The following is an 18255-nucleotide window of genomic DNA, read 5'->3' on the forward strand; positions in this document are numbered from 1 at the left end:
GATGAGATGTTCTGAAGTACAAAACAAATAAGGATAATGGGGTGTAATACTATGATTCTGACCAAGATGTAGCTAAACAGCAACTTCCCCAACAGGGTTGTGAAGATGGACGGTCTCAGCATGTTCACAGAGGACAGGTTGGCAGATGACTCTAGTAAGTGCAAGGTGTGAGGTCTGTGCATATACTTAAACAAAAGTGTACGGATTCCACTGGAACTCCACTCTGTCTGATTAAGAGCAGACTCTTTTATTTACTCCCAGAGTTCTCAGGTTTTATTGTCCCTGCAGCCCACTATATCCCCCTGATGCTAATGTCACGTTAGCTATGAGTTAGCTGAGTGCAGCAATCAGCTAGCAACTAATGGTGCACCAAGATGGAGTTTTTATTGTTGCAGGAGACTTTAATCAATCAAGTTTGTGATTTAGGCTTCCAAGGTTTCACCAAAATGTCTCCTGCCCCACTAGAGGAGGAGATATTACCTCATTTTTACATAAACATAGCAGAGGCATACAAGGCCGTCTCTGTCCCCAGTGACCATTTGACCACTTTTCATTTTAACTGCTCATCAAATGTGTGAAAACATTCTACCCTCACCCACCTGGATAACAAGAACAATAACACCTGTAACTCAAAGCTGCTCCTTGTATTCTCACCACTGTAATCCAATCCAGGCTTGTCACCAAGGTCAGTGAGTCAGCACCTCCATGTGTCCTTCAGCCTCACATTGAGTACTGGTGTGTTACAGGTCTGTGTACTGTCTGTTTACTGAAGATTGTATGCTTTTGCCTCGATCTATCATCGTTATCTAGTTTGCGGACTACACCACAGTGGTTGGTCACATCGAGGACAATGTATTGCCTACAAGAAGTAGTTCTAGCACCTGGCATCTCAGAACACAGAAGAAGGCTAAAGAGTTGAATTTGAGCTACCAAAAGACCAAAGTCTTTACACACTCTTTCGTGGATGTACAACAACTGTAACTCTTTAAATAGGTGCAGCAGCATCTTCATGTCCTTTGGAGACTAAACAAAGACCATCTCCAGATCCTCACACACTTTTACCGCTGCATCACTGCGAAGGTACTGACCAGCTATGTGATCATGTGCTACAGAAGCTCCACTGTGGATGAAAGGAAGGCCACTTAGTGCATAATTTCTGCCCATGTTCTGTCCATCAGAGGCCTTCAAAAAGGCAATACAGCATCATCAGGTACTACTGTACTTCTACTGCACTTCTGGTAGCTGCCATGTAGTTCAAAACCATTCATTACAAATCTAACGTATTGATTTTGTGAATAATTACACCCCTAGATACCGCCTGTGCCTCTTCATACTTACTTTGTTGGGCTTGACGGCTCTCTGTAGGTTCTCGATCCATTTGTCTCTTTCTGCAGCCGACCGGCAGGCAAAGCACTTTGTCCCTGAAGCAGTCGTTACCTGAGGAACATGATCATGACATTAAATTAAATGATGTAGTAGAAAAATAACATAGGCAATTATCACAATTTGGGGAAACCTGCTTTTAATGTTCTTTCATTGTTTACTAAATGTATGCCTTTCAAACATTCAAAATTATATTTGCAAAAAAAAAAAAAACAACTCTGCTCAATGCTTGCTTCAGAGCTTTAAAATATACCCACAGTATACTAAAAGTATACCCACTGCAATGAAATTACTGCCCAGAGATTCAGAAAATTTTTTACGAACAGGAAACTGTTTGGCTCTCACAAAGCAACAGGTCAAGGCCATGATAATGGAACCTCACCTCAAAGCAGTACTCCTGCCCTAGGATACTGGAGTGAACAGGTTTGATGATGGCGTCCTCGTCCAGCGTGAGGTCCAGCGCCTCAGCTGCGCTACTGGGAGACAGCAAGGATTCATGGGAGTGGGACTCTTTGAAGCTCTGCATCAGACGGGTCCTGTGAGGAGAGAGCAGAAGACATGGTGGAGCATGAGTCCCAGCAGCGCTTCGCTGCCACATCACAAGAAGATATAATTGGCTGAAAGTCCAGATTTTTCTTCATCCAACATCCCAATCTCATCAGATATCTACACAGCAGCACATGCCACTGGAAAACTTCAGAAGAAAAGTTTTTTAGTCCTTACCTTTTAAAACTATCAGCAGCTGCTCACAAAGCACCGTCACAGGTAATTGGACATTTTGGGATTCAGGTTTTGAGTGAAAAATTAAATTGCTTTTGAATGGAATTCAAATCGAGAGCAGAGCAAGCAGACGACAACATTATCACAGGTTTTCACTGAGAAATATCTGTAAAAAAAGCAACATATACAGACCTAGCTACACCTGCTTCACCTTCTAAAACACAACCACACACTCGGCTGCACATTGCAACAACGCCTTGACAGACCCGGAGCGAAGGATGATGAGGTTCAAGCAGAAGAGTGATAGATTAAGCATGTAGAAATGAGAGAAGGTCTGAAAATCCTCAGATCCCCGCAAGAGCCGGAGCTGTCTCTTCTGTATCCTCTTAGTGTCACTGTTACTGTATACATTCAGCAATAAAATGTGCATCAGGGCGTTAAATACATACAGTGGGGAGAGAGAGAGAGAGAGAGAGAGAGAGGTATAAAAATACACCCAAAGGAATGAGTCAGAACAAAAAAAAAATGAAAGAGAGGTGGGGGAATATAGTGAGAGACAGAATGAAAGAAAAGGACAGAGAGAGAGAGAGAGTGAGAGAGAGAGAGGGAGAGAGAGAGAAAGAAACTCTCAAAGGAAATCAAGGAGTTATGTAAGCTGTGGGATCCAAGAACAGGGCGGGCACAGAGTGTGGGAGAGATAGAAAGAGACAGAGAGAGGGAGAGAGACAGAGAGAGAGAGAGAGAGAGAGAGAGAGAGAGAGAGAGAGAGAAACAAGACCAAGGCTGACAGGTGAACCGAACCACTAGGTGCACCTCATCAAATACAAGCCCCCCACATTTACATTTCTGACTCTTATAGAGAGCTATAACAGTTACAGAGGATGTCTAATGTACTGTTAGGAGTCTAGCCCATGCTGAGAGTCAAACCCCATTCTGGCATGTGGAGGGAAGTGGTGTTACCCACTGTGCTGACCCAGCCACTGTTCAATTATTTAAGTGTATGGAGATTTTGGAAATCATCAAACATAGGACCACAGGGCTCTGGTATTATAATGAAGTATGTCTGAAAAAAATAATCTAAAACTTTTCCAGCATTAATCCTATGTCAATATGGCAGAAAATGTAACAAAATAATGTAAATGAATTACTAAATTAAAATACATGAATGCACATTGTGTTCAAAACATGTTCACAGAAAATTTTAAAGGAACCCTATGTAATATTTTTACTTTAAATTACAGCTGCTAAATTGTTGTGATGTTTTACTGTGCTGTAATAGGGAGAATATAGCTTCTGTCATTGCCACTCTGAGCTCAGAACTGCAGGAACCGCACTATGTAACTTTTAAAAAAGGGGTAGGAACTGTGAACTGTGTGCACTGTGAGCTACTGTATAACCCCAGACAAATTCCTTGCACAAAGTAAAGTCAATAAACCCTGATTTTATGCTGTAGAGTGATAGTAAGTGATTCTAAACAACTGGTAGCGTATCACAGCAATTTCAACAACAAATAGAAAGTAAAATGCAGGTAAATGATTAACAATTAATATCTGTTGTTATACAGTGAAAGGAAAAATGAAAATGTATTTTCATAAATTCTCATTATATTTTAACTGTGGTTTTAAAGATGGTGTGAGTGAATGTGTGTGTCGCCCTGTGAAGGACTGGCGCCCCCTCCAGGGTGTGCTCCTGCCTTGCGCCCAATGTCTCTGGTAGGGCTGTGCCAAATCTTATCATTCCCAAAAATATCGAATAATTTGTAATACAATAAAAAAAATCAACATTGTGATATTAGTGAATTGATATTATCTGACTTGTTTACGTAATGATGTCATGCAGTTACCAATAATACGGCATACATTCTTTACATGAGTCAGTTAACCACAGTGAAGTATGGTGGAAAGTGGCTAAATGTGGAGTGGCTTGTGGAGGTGGTTTGGTTATAAAATATCAGATGTACAATAAACCATGGTATTACGGAAAGAAGCCTTTAATATGATTAATATATATTAAATATGTATTTAGGTATAATATGTGTATTAAATAGCCCTGTGAGGGACTGGCGCCCCCTCCAGGGTGTATTCTCACCTTGCGCCCAATGATTCCAGGTAGGCTCTGGACCCACCGCGACCCTAAATACCCTGAAATATTGTGATATTATTTCAGGGCCATATCACCCACCCCTAGGCTCTGGACCCACCTCGACCCTGAACTGGATAAGTGATTACAGATGATGAATGAATGAATGAACTTTTATAATTAATGCCATCTATCTACAAATAATCCCACAGAAGTGAACTGCTGCCCCAAGTAAAGAAACCCATCCATGACCTACAATAAGCCACACTGGTGTCCAGTGTGTGGAGGCTTATCTTAACGCTGTGGCACCTGATTTATCTTTGTTCTGAAGCCTCAAAGCTCAGACCCTGTGGCCAAACAGCACAGCACATTTGGAAAATCCTTGACCTGCTTTTTTACACAAATGCTCAGAGCGGCCAAGGGTGAAATTTGCTCCGCGCTGAGGGTAAATGAAAGAATGAATAAGTCATGACAGAAGGACTGCAGCACCTGGCCAAAGAAAGTTCGAGACTGACAAGCTCCACTGATGAGATGCTATAATGACTTTCCAGATTGAGTTTCGCTAAATCAGAATCATGCTGGCCATCTGCAACATGGACTCACCCTGGTACAAGGTCATTCTCAGGTCCGATTAGGTGGGTATCATGAAATGCACTGAAGAGCTGAATCGCTTGTGCTTGAACAAGGGCAACACAGAACTACGCTGGACTAGTGCCCCTGTGGAAGAAGCTGAACACAAGCAGCACGGAACTGAAAGGAAAAGAAGGTACCTGTCTTGGTCAGCGCTGCGAAAACGTGGGAGGATCATGTGGCGGAAGCTGCTTGTGCGGTCCAGCTTGGGCTGGCTCTTCGCACGCTTTATGGACCCCTTTAGTCTTCTACTGAGGAAACTCTAGAGCGGGAACACAACAATACAACATAAGCACACCTGAGAATAACACACAACAAATCAGTCTGAGGGAATCTGGAAACTCCAAACCATGCTTTCACAAAAAAGGGTGTTTTTATATTCTTCTGCAGAAGCTACGTAATCTATAACTTTATTATATTTTATACATCTGATTATCAGTGTATTCCTACTGTACCCTACAGCGTATGACATAACGTTCACATACTCCTGCACTATCCCTGGATAACCTATAGTGGGGGGTGTTGTTCCAGAAATAATCTCACTCAGAACTATGTTAGATACAAAAATAACTATTTCAGCATCAAACGGTTGTAAAAGACCTCAGATCTCAGGATCTCACTGGCCCGATTTCAATTCAGAAAAATCAAACCTTCCTTTAGATGCCCTAAATATCTTCCCCTGGAATAGAGCAGCTCAGTTTTCTGTGTGACATCATGCAATGCCTACTGTCTTCACACCATGACTTAGCGTATTCACTTAATATATTTAATTCCTTGTCTACATTTTAAAAAAATGTGGCTCAGAAGGTTCAAACAGGACTTCACAGTGCTGAGTAAAGCCTGTCTCCATGTATTAGTTTAAATCCTTAATACATGTCCCAGCTGCTTCAAGGTGCGCCTATTGTGGGCAGAAATGTTCAGCAATGTACACACAGCCTGTACATTCTCTCTTAAAAAAAAGCATGACATGCACAAGGCCCCTGCACACACTCTCAGCTTTAAAGCACTGGAACCACATTATCCAGAGTGCTGGAGTTCAATACAATATTTTGGGGTCATATGGAGTGGCCTTTGTGATCCAGAAGTAATTATCCACCATCAGTATCTGACCTTGCTAATGCTCTTTGTGTCTGAATGCCATCAAATCCAACAACTAATATTACGAAGTGCACAGAGTGTTAATGCAGCAAAGGGACACACTCTCTATTGGTAGCCTTCATTTCAGATAACGCTATTGTGCTCTGCTTGTACCTGACATATAAGGCACTGCCTTGGGAAAAAAACACACACAGCCATAACCACACAATTATTAAATCATTAATAAAAAAGTGGAGAATGATTCCAGAGTCCGGAGATCAAACTGCTAACACACAAGTCCGGCCAGCGTGATAAAGCAACACATCACGTTTGAAAGACTGACTAAGGTTTTGGCTCTGGTGAACATGCTAGTTTCCTGGGTGAGTAAGAGTGTTTGTCTGGCACCTCAGAGCCACACGCAGGCATTTTCTCTAAAGCTGGAGTCTGGGACGGCCAGCGCCACATGGCTCCTTGCACTTCCAGGTAGACATGGGATAAACTTTTATCTAAATGTATTTTCAAATACTCTTCAATACTGTAATCAGAGCAGACATTGTTTGCTGTTGTCTTTCGTCAGTGCCACAAATGCAAAAAGTGTTGTCGCTTCTTTCTTATCGTAATTAAAGGAGCAATCTGTAATATATTGATCATAAAAGGACCAGGATGTGTCATCAGAGATTGAGGAAATACGTTACGTTGAAGCACCGGCGTTCTCTCTGAGAAGAGTCTGTTCTGGAGCGGAACTCTGTTTGTGTTTTGGCTTGAGATCCTGACCACTGAGCAATCCCCAGTACAGCTTCCACACCTCAGGTTGCCAGGTATGAAACACAATAAACATCATGCTGCAGACCATATGAGCGAGCGAATGAACAGAGATACCTACAGATTTTACCAGACTTAAAAAGCCTCAGCATCCTTCTAAAAAAATTCTCCACAACACTCCAGACAGAGTAAAACTAGAGGAAATACTGATGAAGCATTTGAAGGATGGAGGCAGCTTAGAGCTCAGCAGGGCTGTAAGACAGACCTCAAGTTGGCCAAATTTGTCCTGAAGAGGTCAGCAAATAATTTCTAGGTCGAATGGAAAATTCAAATAAGAAGCTGGTGAATAACGCTAACATTAGACTTGTAAAATGACCTATTTAAGATGGAACTAAAATGGCTTTTAAGGTGGAAGGGAAAACAGCAGCTTCGTCTAGCGAGGTGGAAATGGAAAGTCAAATACGAAGCTGGTAAATGCAGGAAAAATTGTAGCTCGTTACTTTTTTACCTTTCGCTAAAGTAGGTAGATATTTTAGTAAAAATCTGCGTAAATACACTGATTAAGGAATATTTTGGCTATGAATGTTCAAAGTTCTTGAACTCATCTTGCGCACATTTGTGTAGGTTCCAGGTCCTCAACCTGGCAACCCACATGAGCTTCGTATCTGGGGAGAAGTGGAAGGATGCAGAAAATTGTCTTCGGTGTTTTGAATTTGGAATGCGGTAACCATTTTACACACTAGCTGTCATTATCACAGATTGCGCCTTTAAGGTTACGTCTGGTTTGTGCTGTAGCTAGTGAATGGGTAGAAGTCTTCTTCACCCATATCCAGCAAATAAAAGACACACACTCCCACTATTAACTCCGTTCATATCACGAACATCACCTTGTGCCTGATTGAGGCTTAATAATTATTGATATACGATTTATATAACGCTTTATTATTTCTTCACCCAGGCCTCGATTCAGGATCACATACCTCGACTGAGGGCAGAGGCGCAACCTTCCAGTCCCCTGGACGAATGGTAGAGGAGGGGGGGAGCGAGGGAGGAAGAGTTAGCGAGAAAGTCGGGGACAGAGGTAGAGAAAGAGGAAGCGGCAGAGTGGTGAGGCTTCTTTTGGGGTTGGAGGACCAGGGAAGAGGGGTTATGGTGGAAGGAGAGAGGGAAGGAGGGAGAGAGAGGGGGAGAGAGAGGGGTGGGGTGCCCGCCATCTTTCGGCAGACTCGCCGGGGGGCAGGCGGGGAACTGGAGTGAGGGAGGGAGAGAGAGAGGGATGGGGGGAGTGAGCGAGGACGGGACGGAGGAGGGGTACTCACGGACTGTCGGAAGGGTTGAGGGGGGGCAATGGGAGGGGTCTCCATGCTGGGCTGCCGGCCGGTGGCAATGCTCTTCCTCCTGAGACGGGCGTGGTCTGGGGAAGAGAGAGAAAGGGGGAGAGATAGAGAGCAAAAGAGAAGAAGTCAGGAGAGAGAGAGAGAGAGAGAGAGAGAGAGAGAGAGAGAGAGAGAGAGGAAGAAGGGGGCCAAATCGTGAACACATTCCTTGCAGCAAATATCCCAAGTTTCATATCAGCAGCAACAATCAGGGGTGGTCCTTTCCTGTACATAGCTGTTGTGTCAATGTCCCTTTGGGCCATTTGATCTTCATTTTGAAAAGGGAAAATAGAATATGAGAAACTACACCTAAAGCTACACCTAAACAGTGTTAGCTTTCACAAATTTCCCGCTGCCCTCTCTGTTGTTTTCCAGCAGGACAGCTCTACAAGCACACAGCAAAATGATGTCTCCGCAGTGCCTGCCGCTGTGTCACAGAATTATGGGGAAGCATAAGGGATGTCCTTTAGGAGTGTGGGGAGGTGTTGCTTTAAAATGGCATGTGTCGACACTCTCATCTTAAAAACACTCTTGCTTCTTCAGTCATACATCATGGGGCAGATACAGCCAAGTATTCACAGTGAGAGCAGCAGAATACAGTCAAAGTAAAAAGCAACAGTGGAGTCGACTCCCAAAGATCTGATTCACTGAGCATCTGAAACTGAAATTCTCGTAGTCGACTCAGTCTCAGTTTGCGACTGTCATAAGAAGTTACCGTGGCTGCAGTCTCGACTGGAGATGCTCCGCCCACAAGTTGACGGAGAGTGATCTCTCTTTTAGTGAGCACACTGTCGGGAATTGGCCAGCTGCATTCTGACTGCCTATCTGCCTCCTTCTACATGTCATGCCGAATTAGCAGACTTGTGATTGGTCCTTTCGTGTGTCAGTCAAATTTCCTTTCCTATCCTTGCCTTTCCTTTCTCTAGAAAGGAGAATCTGGCCATGCGAGACTATGGTGGCTGTAGTATTGGTAGTTGTTTGCATGCATATTATTAAACATACATAGGTTTTTCCAGGTGTTTCTGTCTTATAGGTTGTCCACCCCTAGCCTAGATGCAGCATGTTGGTACTAGTTCATATAGATAAAGCTAAACATCCTTTTAAAATGACTCTCTCAAGATGTACACTGGTGCTGGTCATGCCCTTCACAATGCAGTTGCTGTCACGGAACTATGAGAATGACTCCTTTTGAGAACATTAAGGTAGCATTTATGGTGTCTGAGGAATGGGCTAATATCATTCCTCAAAGAAAAATGCTCATACGGAACTCTGAGACACTGCTTCTCTAGTGGTTGCTCCTGAGGTCTCTGCTGAGATCCCCATGGCAAAGGTCTCTGTGACTTGATCCCAAGTCCCTTTAGGTGCCAGCTTTTGAGTTACTTGTGCCATAAGCCTAGACTTTTCCATTCTGATGGACCTCTAGTATTCGTCACCAAAACAAGTACCTACTACAAAAGAGCAGCACAGTGTGTGCCGGGCAAACAAGCCCTGACACTTCACGAAAATGCTTTCTGTGAATGTCATTACATAACATTTGTGAACTAAGCTACATGTTGCTTTGTTTTTCTTAGTTACGTTTTTAACCAGTGGGTCCAAAAGAAAGTGGTCCTGTTGTATTTTGACAGTCTGAGAAAGAAAAGGTAACATGATAAACATCCTTTAATTGTCATTGTACAATGTGCAACCAAATGTTTCCTTGTGATTTAAAGCAACAGTAAGTAATATTGCTATCTTAAACTTACAGCTTCAAAATCACTGTGATGATTCATTAAGCTGTAATAGGCAGATTAGAGCCTCTGTCATTGTTACTCTGGACTCTGCACTAAAGAAACTACATTATGTAACGTCTGGAGGGGGGCAGGAAACAAATCCCATCCCCCCACATTTCTCCCTTAAATTGCTGCAAAATTGAGTTACACTCTGCAACTGTAGGGGGAGCCCAGTGACAAAAATACCAAATCTTACCTAGTGTTGCTTTAACCCATTTAGCTGTGGTCCCCACAAGGATGACCAGTTCATGCAATTTGACAGCCAGAAATCATTTGGGGTTAGGTTTTTTTCCTCAAGGGCAATTGAGCCAGGGATGTTGAGGGAGGAGACAGTGCTGTTCATTCACTCCAACCGCCACATTTTTCCTTCCGGTCATCGGATTGACACGGCAAACTTCCAATCCCAAGTCTGCTTCGCTAAATATTACAGTGGTACAGTGGACGTCTGAGATTTTGGGGAATCTCTGGTTTGTTTATGTTCAGAAGCTCAGTGTCTTTTAAGGTGGAACAGTGTGTTGGATGGAAAAAAAATGATGTTGTATGTACGTGGCAAAAGTTAAACTTGTCTGTGAATTTGCATTCACTGTTTGAATTACCACAGAAACCTGTTTGTAACTCGAGTTTAGGGAACTTTCGGTAATGCGGATAGCTGTCTCCAGAGTTTGGAGACATACCACCTTAAATAATCTGAAACAACAAAAATAAGTCAATATTACCCACTTATCTTGGCTAGTGCTTTTCAGAGACCGAGAAAGCCTAGACACAGAGGCTTCGTAAACACCTTACACCAGTTTCGAGCTCAAAATTAGACCGTAGAGCTAGCCAAAGGTGAGGAAACAGCCTCAGAATTTTGTCAATATCAAAATCAAAAAGTGTTTTTTGATTGAACTTGTGAAGGTCGCCTTTAAGTCATGATCCTTAAAAAGACCACCCTTTCAATTTTGCCCCACCGCTTTTGGAGGAGTGGTGTCAGCCCTGCCCACATCTATAATGTCCTGTAAAGAGATTCTATCCTGGTTTGCGTGATGACTCTGAATGTGACTTGCCTCCTATCCTACCACAAGTCACTTGTGTTGCTGGAGTGTCAGCTTCTATTTCTGCCTCCACTGATACACCTGCTGAACCTACTCCCATCTGTCAAGCTCGGCTTCTGCTCCTCTTACTCCGTTGAAGCCTCTCAGATCTCTGAACCATCTTCAGTCTGTGGAATGCCACCTTATGTGCCTTATTTGGTACATTCCACCATGCATTTGCCTTTCTTTGTCTTGCATTTCTTCTAGTCGGGGTATGATTATAACGTTGCTCTTTGTCTTTCGGCAATGTCTTGCGTGTAATTTTGACTAGACAACTATTTGTGGACTTTTTGTGTTCAGTGTCATCCATCTTTTCCCTGTTCTTACATTCACGTCGCTAGGTGGCAGCGTCGCAAAAACATAGGGTCCTGAAACTGCCGCCTCTTCTTCTGCAGTTATACTCTTCTTGCAAAACTAACCAGCTGAACAGAATGAGTGAATTTTACTTCTTTGCAGAACTGCTCTTTAAATAGTGTGAATATGCACATGATAGGAGCTACAAGAACCAAACATGCTGACCCTTTGAATCCTAATAAGGAACAAGCAGCCTGACCGCAGTCACCAGAGGCCTCGCTGGCAAACAAACCTCTTGCTGACCGGTGTCCTTGAGCCTGTGTCTGCTTGCAGAGGCGTAGCTGTATGCTGTGTTCCCTATACATGATGGATGTGAATACCGAGATCTGCTTGTTGCTCAGGAGCATGCATTAAAAGCATTAGGTCTGGAGCAACAGAAACAAATGAATGGGCAGTGTAATGAATGCAGAGGCGTCAGGGGTTGGGTGAGCTCCAGCAGCAAGCTGACTCTTCCACCGGGCTGAAGCATGAGCGAAGAGACTCAGCCCACCGGCGCTGTGCTTTTCCTTCTCCATTCTTTTCCACTGGCAGATCAATGCAAACCCTTACATAAATCAGCCTGTAAATACACACTGTCTCTCCAGCTATCACTCTCTTTCTCTCTCTTGCACTCTTCCTCTACATATTTTTCCTCCTCTCTCTCTCTCTCTTCACCCCACTCTCCCTCTCTCTCTGTTTCTGACTCTCTCTGCCACCCTCTGCCTCTCTCACACACACATACAGTTTGTTCATTTTCACCCACGCACCTCTTTTACATAATTCAAATAGTGTATTTATCCATCTCTCCTCTACAGCCTCTTCTCTGTCTCTCCCTCTCTCTCTCTCTCTCTCTCTCTCTACACCTCTCGCGTTTTAATGTGAGCTGGTCTTTTCTTTTCTTTCCACGTTTCCATTCTCACACAAGCCTCTCTACATTTTTTCACTCCCTTTGTTAGCAGTTCTCTTTCCCTCTGTTCTCCACCTCAAACAGAACAGCCCACCTCAAAAACCAAACCTTTTTGTATTTCGCCGTGTAGGAGCGAGTGATACAGCCATGCAGTCAAGCAAGCCGACAATGTGTCAAACCGGAATATGTTTAACAAAGACACTCACTCAAGGCTACTGGTTTTACTGCAGGTTAACACATGGTGAATCAGCATTAGACACACAGCGGCTGAAGACTAAACCCCAGAATAAGACGCAAATCAGTTTGGAGGAAACCCACACGGACACTGGGAAAACACACAAAGCTCCTCAGACAATGACTTGCAGCAGGGATTGAACCTACAATCCCAGGACCCTAACGCACCACCATGCCACCCAGAATTGTATTTAGTTTCACATAATTATATTACGCAAACATCTGATCAAAAAACATACCAGACAAGTTGATGTTATCACAAGAGTTGTTGTGCTGAACTTCAGCTACATTAACCTCCTTCGGCTACAGTTTGCAGGTTGAAGGTTTCATTCTTTCTGAGTTTGAATTTGGTATCCGATTTGCCAGCTTCTTATTCAGATTTACCGCACCACCGTCCGAGGCGCAGCCTGAAGCACCAGAACGGAACCTCTGCACCATTTAAGATGGAATGAAAAACTGGAATTCAACATCAGCAACGTTCATGCTCCCTACTCAGCTCTTGTCAAAATTAGCATGTGTGCAAGAGCCTTGAACACGACCAGCAAACAAAGCGAGGAGGTTGTACAGGTAAGCAGTGAACCCTCACCGGCCCATCATTCAGTCAGAGATATAAAATTTAAAAAAAATGACTTTCACTCAACATTTTATATTCTCTTGGGGGATGCCAAATGAAATGCCCATTCGGACAGTTTCTGGTTCCTGTTTCTGGACTTAATGAGTTCTTTTCCTCTTTCCAGAAGAGTCTGCTCAGGTATAGCAGTCTCCCAGCAAGCGCTCTGCAATAGATCCTTCCTAAGTCCTTACTGCTTGTCTGCTGCCTGACTGCTTATCCCTGTCGTTCACCTACCGGCTTACACTGGGTGTCATCAGCCTTGTGCAGCGTTAGGCATCAGAAGTGCTTTGTGCTTCATCTTTCATCGGCTGACGTAGTAGATCACCAGCCTAAAAAGTCACAAGTGAAGGAGGAGAATGACACTGTTTTCTGCACGTTATTGCCCTGAATTACACAGAACTGCTGCAAATACACAGCAAAAATGAACAATTTGTCTGGAACTGAGCTGCAGTATGTGGATCAGGGCCATAAACCGAAACCTCCTGGAGGTGTTGGATGCATGAAGTTAGGTCTGATTTTGTGTGAACATTCAGTATCATTTCTAATGATGTACATGTTGTAATCTAGATGATCCTATCCAGTTTTTACTCATGTTGAAGATGTAGGCGATACTATACACACCGCTACAAACATGTCTAATGGTAAAGAGTAGAGCTAATGAGCTCTCCACCCAAATTGCACGAGCTGCTGCAAAGACTGCAGACATGCTGGACTGATAGCAAAGACACTATGGATCAAAACCCATCTGCACAGAAACTGAATCCATTCTGGTGGAGTAGCATCATTGCTGCGCTCTCCAAATTGGGTGTTAAAGTGGGCTTCAGCTAGCTCAGTCCTCGGGCTTAGCTGATTGATGACCTGCTTAGATGAGCTTATGACACAGTGTGGCTGCAGCGCTGGAAGCTCACTCTCTGTGTGCTCAGCGCCACCTGAGAGAACTGCCTGAGACCTTTATGGCCAGAATGATGGCACTGGGTTTGCTGAAAGGCAGACTATGGAAACAGAGCACGGTGACTCAAAGCCTGCTGGGCCTGAATCCACTCTCGCTGCAGAACATCATTCCTCTATCATTATTATAACACTGGTCTTATTCAATACTGACACCTGAGAGCATAATATGCAAATAAATTTCCAATCAGTCACTGAATTCACTGAACTTCATTACAAGCTTTGAGCATGTGGACTAAACACAGGTGTTCTTGTAGTGGTCAGAGTCAAAATAAGGTTCACACGGTCCAATTGTTATCTAAAGTGCTGCCTAGAGCATCCCGCAGGTCTGATTCGAGCTACAGTGTCTTTTGATATGATGCTTGTGACTGAATTCTCAGAAAACTCAAGACTCAACATGGTCTTAGCCTACAACTGTAGTGGGATTAAACTCAGAGTCGCTTTGAATATTCTGCCAAATACAATAAAACAAAATGTCTGTTGTTATATATAGCAACAGTTAAACAGGATACAGCAGCCATGTGAGTCTTATGGGATTTACTGTTTACTGCCATCTACAAATAATAATAAATAGGCAATTCACCTGCACTGATCAAAGAACAGCAATGGATAGGAATAGAAAGCTAAGCAAATACATAATCATTATAAGGCCCCGTCCATGGCGGCCATAGTACCTCCTAAAAAGAGACGCAGAGAAACACTGAGGTTTAATCCCGAATCACTCCATAATCCCTATGTAGTGCACTATGCAAATCATGGAATAATATATTTCTAATAAGACACTTATATTTATTTTTATGTGGGAATCTGAAATCTAGTGCTATATGAATGCATACATTGTACAGTGTACAGTGTAGTACTAATTCACTATAGGGGGTGAAGGGCTATTTGAATTCCAGCCAGAAACAGGCATGCTGTTTGATGTCTGCATTTTCAAAAAGCTTAGTTTTGCGCATAAACATGACACCACTGACAATGGATTTTCAGCGACTCCACACGACAATGTGTATATGGGGCCTAAGCACTCGGATTACTGATGCTGAATCATTCATTCATTCATTATCTGTAAGTGCTTATCCAGTTCAGGGTCGCGGTGGGTCCAGAGCCTACCTGGAATCATTGGGTGCAAGGCAGGAATACACCCTGGAGGGGGCGCCAGTCCTTCACAGGGCAACACAGACACATTCACTCACACCTACGGACACTTTTGTGTCGCCAATCCACCTACCAACGTGTGTTTTTGGACTGTGGGAGCACCCGGAGGAAACCCACGCGGACACAGGGAGAACACACCACACTCCTCACAGACAGTCACCCGGAGGAAACCCACGCAGACACAGAGAGAACACACCAACTCCTTACAGACAGTCACCCGGAGGAAACCCACGCAGACACAGGGAGAACACACCAACTCCTCACAGACAGTCACCCAGAGCGGGAATCGAACCCAGGTCCCTGGAGCTGTGTGACTGCGACACTACCTGCTGCGCCACCGTGCCGCCCATGCTGAATCATAAAGAAAATTAAACTCACAGGTAACTGAACAGCCAGTCAAGCTTTTAACCTTCTTTTCTAAGCGCATTCTGGCTTACAGTTTGTATACAAATCTGTATATATTGTGATGGTAAGCTAAACAAGCATACGATTTCATGCCCCTTTAATGCCACTGCACTTAGGATGACTAAATTGCTCCTAATGGACACTGAAGTGGACACTAAAGTGTAAGCTATATTACGCTGTCCATCAGCCACGGTCGGTTTCTGACAATCAAGTCCTGATGCTATTCAAATTCACCCAATACTTACACATCGATTCAGAACAATTAAGGGGAACTCTCAAGAGGATTGGAGTGTTTTTATTGGCGGGAAATCCAATCCATTGTATAATAAACTGAAAGAATCATTACACCCCACAGTAATGATGACACTGTGCCACTGATCATTAACGGAACTGACTTTGATAAATACGCTGCGAAGTGAAATGGTGGCAGTTGAGTTTCTTCCTGCCGGTGCCTAATCTTTCACATCTCTCTTAATTAATGGGATCCTTCATCATTAAAGACACTGGCTCTGAACTCAGTAGCAAGTGGGTCACAAGCTGCAACCTGTTTAAATATGAACATTAGGTGATAGGAAAATTAGGTGACTTCTGTAAACACAAGCATCAGAATCACTATCCTTCCAGAATCCTTAATAAGAGGAAATGCTATTGGAAATGGACAACAGGGCGGCACGGTGGTGCAGCAGGTAGGTGTCGCAGTCACACAGCTCCAGGGGCCTGGAGGTTGTGGGTTCGATTCCCGCTCCGGGTGACTGTCTGTGAGGAGTTGGTGTGTTCTCCTGTGTCTGTGTGGGTTTCCTCCGGGTGCTCCGGTTTCCTCCCACAGTCCAAAAAAACAAACGTTGGTAGGTGGATTGGTGACTCAAAAGTGTCCATAGGTGTGAATGTGTGTGTGTGTGTGTGTGTGTGTGTTGCCCTGTGAAGGACTGGCGCCCCCTCCAGGGTGTATTCCCGCCTTGCGCCCCATGATTCCAGGTAGGCTCTGGACCCACTGTGACCCTGAATTGGATAAGTGGTTACAGATAATGGATGAATGAATGAAATGGACAACATGTTTATGAGAATACATCACACCTAAATAAGCCCTTCATAACAACTGACAAAGATTTGCATAAATCTTTTATAAATATTTCTTCCAGTAGGTGTCAGATGTCATCTAAGTTTCTGTTACGTTGACATCAACACTACATCGCTACTCATACTTGGTTTGTACAGTAGCTTCAGGTCACCATGCTCAATGCCAATCAGGCTAAATGGGTGAGGTATGGAGCTGTGAAGCGGTGATTTCTCTGTAGTAATGTGGCTCTATTCAGTACCTCTGGGATGAGTTGAAGTGGCTTTCGTGATCCAGAACATCAAACATCAGTACATTGGACGAGCAGGTGCTCACAAACTTTTGGTCACGTAGTGTACATTAAAGAGTTACGGAGTGAGGTATACACTGAAGACATTGACCCCCTAGGATGACCTGGAACCACACAATTGCCGCTCACAGAACTGTCAAACTCGAAGGTTTCGTCCCCACAATACGCCACCATTTAATAATCCATTTAATTATGTCAAAAACAGCAGAGGGAAAATGAGCTCAATGCATTCATTTATTTCAATTTCTCACTCAGTCCCTTTTGATATCAATCCAGGCTCTGTATTTGGTTGCCATGGCAACGTTTCCCGGTACCTTACATTTGACTTGCGGAGACATATAATAGAAGGAAGGGAGAGAAGGCGGATGGGGATGACAGGCGAACCTTTTACCGTCCATCCCAGCGGCCAACACGTCGCAGCGGGGCTAAAGGCAGCTAACGAAAGTCTGCTCAAACACACACACACAAACACACACACACCAGAGCATTAAAGCCACATCATTATCTCTGAGTGCAGCTGGAAGTGGCACCATGTCGTCCTAATGTCGGTGGACGTGATTATCAAATAAGCCGTTTCACATGCTCCACCACTGCAATGACATATCCGTTTCATTAGCACAAAGGACGTAGCGCTAAGTAGGATAATGCTACAAAACAAGGTTGGAGGGAAGATGAAGCCATTGAATGCCTTAAAGTGGGTAATACAGGGACTGCACACCAATAATAAGACTACTATCAGATTTATTCCAATATTAAAAGGGACATATTATGAAAAAAAACACTTGTTCAGTGCATGTGAGCTTTCATTTGGGAATCTGCAGCTTCTACCAACCCACACACAGTGAAGTAAAATAACCCCGTCTGTTTTCCGTGAGCAGCCCAAGCCAGAAAACACGGGGTAAAAATGAGTTGTTCTGATATTTTACTGCATCTTGCATAGAATGCAAAGACTTCACAACTGTCCCGCCTCCTCGTCTGAGTGTCTCCAATCACAGCACTCGACCCACGTTTATGTGAGAGCGCAGATGAGAGATATGATAGAAAAAATAAAAATAAAAAAAGAACCAGAGCTTCTGCTCCTCACTCCTGTGCACTCGGGGTTGGGGTGAACAGCGACTGGCTCATTATCATTTAAAGGAACAGGCGCTGAAAGTGGCTGTCCTGAACAGGGCTCTATAGACAAGGAGAAAGCTGCTGTGGTGTTTTAATCCTTGTGGTGCTTTGGCCAAAGCAGGTCATGGATATTTTTTAAGAGCTCAGAACTGTGTTCGCTTGTGGAACAATGGTGTAATATTTGCCATTTTTAACCCTTTTCTGGATAAGGAACCCTGGACCTTAGCTCAGTAAAGCCTTTTCCAGCACATGTCTACCCTTACTCTGATTTCTTTCATTTTATTACAACTGCACACCACATGGAACAGTAAAGG

General features: G+C 43.7%; 1 protein-coding gene across 9 annotated transcripts in view; it reads right to left on the minus strand.

Moving 5' to 3' along the window:
* The window catches only part of syngap1b (synaptic Ras GTPase activating protein 1b), a 138648-nt gene that overhangs the window by 43055 nt on the left and 77338 nt on the right, over window positions 1-18255 (minus strand). For all 9 annotated transcript variants that reach the window (XM_066645030.1, XM_066645029.1, XM_066645031.1 and 6 more), the window contains 4 exons: window positions 7971-8065; window positions 4953-5074; window positions 1766-1919; window positions 1339-1437 (listed from right to left, as the gene is read on the minus strand). In XM_066645030.1, the coding sequence (XP_066501127.1) occupies window positions 1339-1437; window positions 1766-1919; window positions 4953-5074; window positions 7971-8065 (470 nt within the window). The remainder of the gene's footprint in view (window positions 1-1338; window positions 1438-1765; window positions 1920-4952; window positions 5075-7970; window positions 8066-18255) is intronic.

Source organism: Hoplias malabaricus, chromosome 1 (assembly GCF_029633855.1).
Source record: "Hoplias malabaricus isolate fHopMal1 chromosome 1, fHopMal1.hap1, whole genome shotgun sequence".
NCBI lineage: Eukaryota > Metazoa > Chordata > Actinopteri > Characiformes > Erythrinidae > Hoplias > Hoplias malabaricus.